Below are 2,872 nucleotides of genomic sequence, written 5' to 3' on the forward strand. Positions count from 1 at the left end.
CCCGACACCCTGAACCCAGGTCAGGGTTGACCTGAATAAGGAACCCGGCAACCGCTTGAATCAGAAACACCCAGACGTAGCGGCATCTGGTGGCCCATTTCTGCACACAGAGAGGCCAACCTTGTGCATCATCTGTTTGGGGGGATGTGGGCGGCTTAGTTTACAAAGGATCCTTTTCAGGGCCGGTTGTGACCGTTGGCGGGCGGGGCCAAAAGGCTGCTGGTCTCGCAGAGCAGCAAGCTTGATTTAAGAGCACTTCCTCCCTTAGCCTGACCAGGATGTCCCAAACACCAGTCTGCTAAGTTACTTTACTCTCAGTCAGAAACACAGATGCGTTGTTGCCTCTAAGATGACACAGAGGTGTCTATGGCCACCTACTGATGGTCAGGGTTCCTCCAGATACCCCAGTTGGTACTGAGTGTAAAAGTGAGCAGGCTTGTGCTTCTAGGAAGGCAGGGTATAAAAGGTCATGCTCTATAGCCATCTGAGGCCATGACAAAGCCAGGGGAGGGACCCTTCAGGCAGCTTGTGAGAGCCAAGCCAGGCAGACTACACTGAGAAGGGACTAGTTGGACCAGACAAGGCAAGCAGTGTGTGCTGACCTGCGGGACAGCTGCTGCGAAGGCCCTGAGGCAGCAAAGTCCCCAGGCTCTTTCTTAAGACTCAGCAAAATTCCCAAGGAGCAAGCCCCTAAATTTTGAAACATGAAAAAGTCATTTTGTTTTTTGAGCACTTTGTAAGAAAACCCCCCTCAAGAGGTTCATGAAAGCTTATGAGTAGAGTTAGAGATAGCTCCTAGGTAAGTGATCCTGTGCCATTTGTCTGAAGGCAGTGTGCCATTTTTCTCCTTTTAAAAAGGTACATTTTGATTTTTTTTCTTCTAATTGAAGGATAATTCTTTACAGTATTGTGTTGGTTTCTGCCAAACATCAACACGAATCAGCCATAGGTATACCTGTGTCCCCTCCCTCCTGATAAAAAGATGCGTTGTTTTTTTTTTTTTTTTTTTTTTAAAGATGCGCTTTTAAAACAGCTTTTTCACCCCAAAGAAGGCAAGAGAGAAAAAGAAAAACACTGCCCCGTATTTCAGAGTGGCCCCTGACCCACTCGGTCTCCCCAAGGCCTAGCCCTGGGGCTATAGGTCCCACCTGCAAAAGCACATTTAGTTTATACAGATTCTCCCTTTCAGCTGCTCAATGCTAGATTTCTCATTTGACGGCTCTGAGGAGTTCGATATTAACGCTTTTGAAGACATCATTGCTTTCTATGAAAGCAAGAAGTAAGTAGAAGCAAGGGCCTTGGAACCCGAGACCAGGGAGGCACGCCCTGAGAAGCCATCATCCCAAGGCGCTCAGCAAGCACAGTGTTCAGAGCCAGAAGAGAGGGGATCAGCAAGCCAGGGGCGCTCTCGCCAGATTTGGCCTGATCGGGGGGTGTGGGCTGAAGCCAGGGGCTTCATCGTCATCGTAGGGAGCGGGCGCTGCACTGGCCGCTCAGGGTGCAGAGGTGACATGCAGCCCCTCTGTTGTCTTTGCTTGGTGCCTCCCTGGAGGGTGAAGGAGCAGAGGTGAGTGCGGCCATCCGGCCCTGGGCATGGTGCATGGCACACAGGCAAGGGGCTGCCGATCAGGGTCTTCCCAGGTCAACTGCTCAGAGCTTAAACATGTATTCAAGTAACTGCAATGAAGAAGTGTTATTTTAATCTTTTTATTTACTTACCTGTACCAGTTCTTAGTTGAAACATGTGGGATCTAGTTCCTTGACCAGGGATCAAATCTGGACCCCTTGCATTGGGAGCATGGAGTCTTAGTCCCTGGACCACCAGGGAAGTCCCTTGGAATAAGGAAATTTTTTTAAAAAGAGAGACAGACTCCCAGATCATCCTGCAGTCATCGCTCCCTCATTTCTAGACATTCTGCCCTAGACATTTGTGTTAAGACATTGTTCGCGAATGTCCCATTTTCAGAGCATTCGATTTTTGTCCCTAAGGCATTGTCATTCTCACACCTAAAACGTCCACTCAGCCCTAAACCCACAGTGACTGAACAGAACACAGTTAATAAGATTGAATTCTGGGGGTAAATATCTTCAGCTAGAGCTTCTCCCTTGGGCCTCTGCCAGGCCACGCTGTGGTGGGGCCGTCCTGGGTGCTGCAAGGAGTGGGGCAGCCTCCCTGGCCTCCACCTCCAGATGCCAGTCAAGCCCCGACCCCAGTCGGAATAGCCAAGCATCACCCCAGTTATAACACCTGTGTGAGTTCCACTTCATTCCTCCCAAGACATTTCTTGAAGCCGACAAGGAGGCAGACATGTATCCACAGAACCGTCATGAGAAACCCACCTGCTGCTTCCCACAGAAGCCTCCTGGGTCTCCTGTTTTCAGTGGCCCCTGGGTGCTTTTTATAGACCCAACAGGCTCTTAAACACGAGGCCTTTTCCAGTGATCCAAGATGCCATGTTGCAAATTCTGTTCAGCCCCACGTGTCCCCAGCCCCTCCCCCACCACCGGAGGAGGGCAGAGCCTCCTTGGGGTGGCCGAACCCTGACTTCTCCATGCAGGAGGGAGTGGCAGGAGCCTTCAGACCTTCCCCAGGTTGCATGTTTTGGCTCCAGTGGCCTGGAGACGGTCCCGACCGTGCCAGGGACCCTGAGGTGGCGGGCCCACTGCTCTAACTCTGTCTTCTCTCTGTCACTGCACCCCCTCCCCCCCAGCGATTTGCATGACCAAATCATCCGGAGTATCAAAGGATTGCCCTGGCAGGGTGACGACCCCCGTAAGCTTCTTCAGTCCCTCAATCGGCTCCAGAAACCCCGCACCTTCATCCTGTGAGTCCCCCCCAAGGTTGTGGGCACCCCCTCTCCCCCACAAGTGC

The 2,872-nt window shown here is 51.7% G+C and overlaps 1 protein-coding gene across 1 annotated transcript in view; it reads left to right on the plus strand.

Moving 5' to 3' along the window:
• The window catches only part of MYO9B (myosin IXB), a 113,869-nt gene that overhangs the window by 83,952 nt on the left and 27,045 nt on the right, over window positions 1-2,872 (plus strand). Inside the window, exon 14 of the mRNA XM_010845675.1 lies at window positions 2,712-2,825. Coding sequence (XP_010843977.1) covers window positions 2,712-2,825 — 114 coding nt within the window. The remainder of the gene's footprint in view (window positions 1-2,711; window positions 2,826-2,872) is intronic.

This window comes from Bison bison, unplaced genomic scaffold, assembly GCF_000754665.1.
Source record: "Bison bison bison isolate TAMUID 2011002044 unplaced genomic scaffold, Bison_UMD1.0 scf7180017864221, whole genome shotgun sequence".
Taxonomy (NCBI): Eukaryota; Metazoa; Chordata; class Mammalia; order Artiodactyla; family Bovidae; genus Bison; species Bison bison.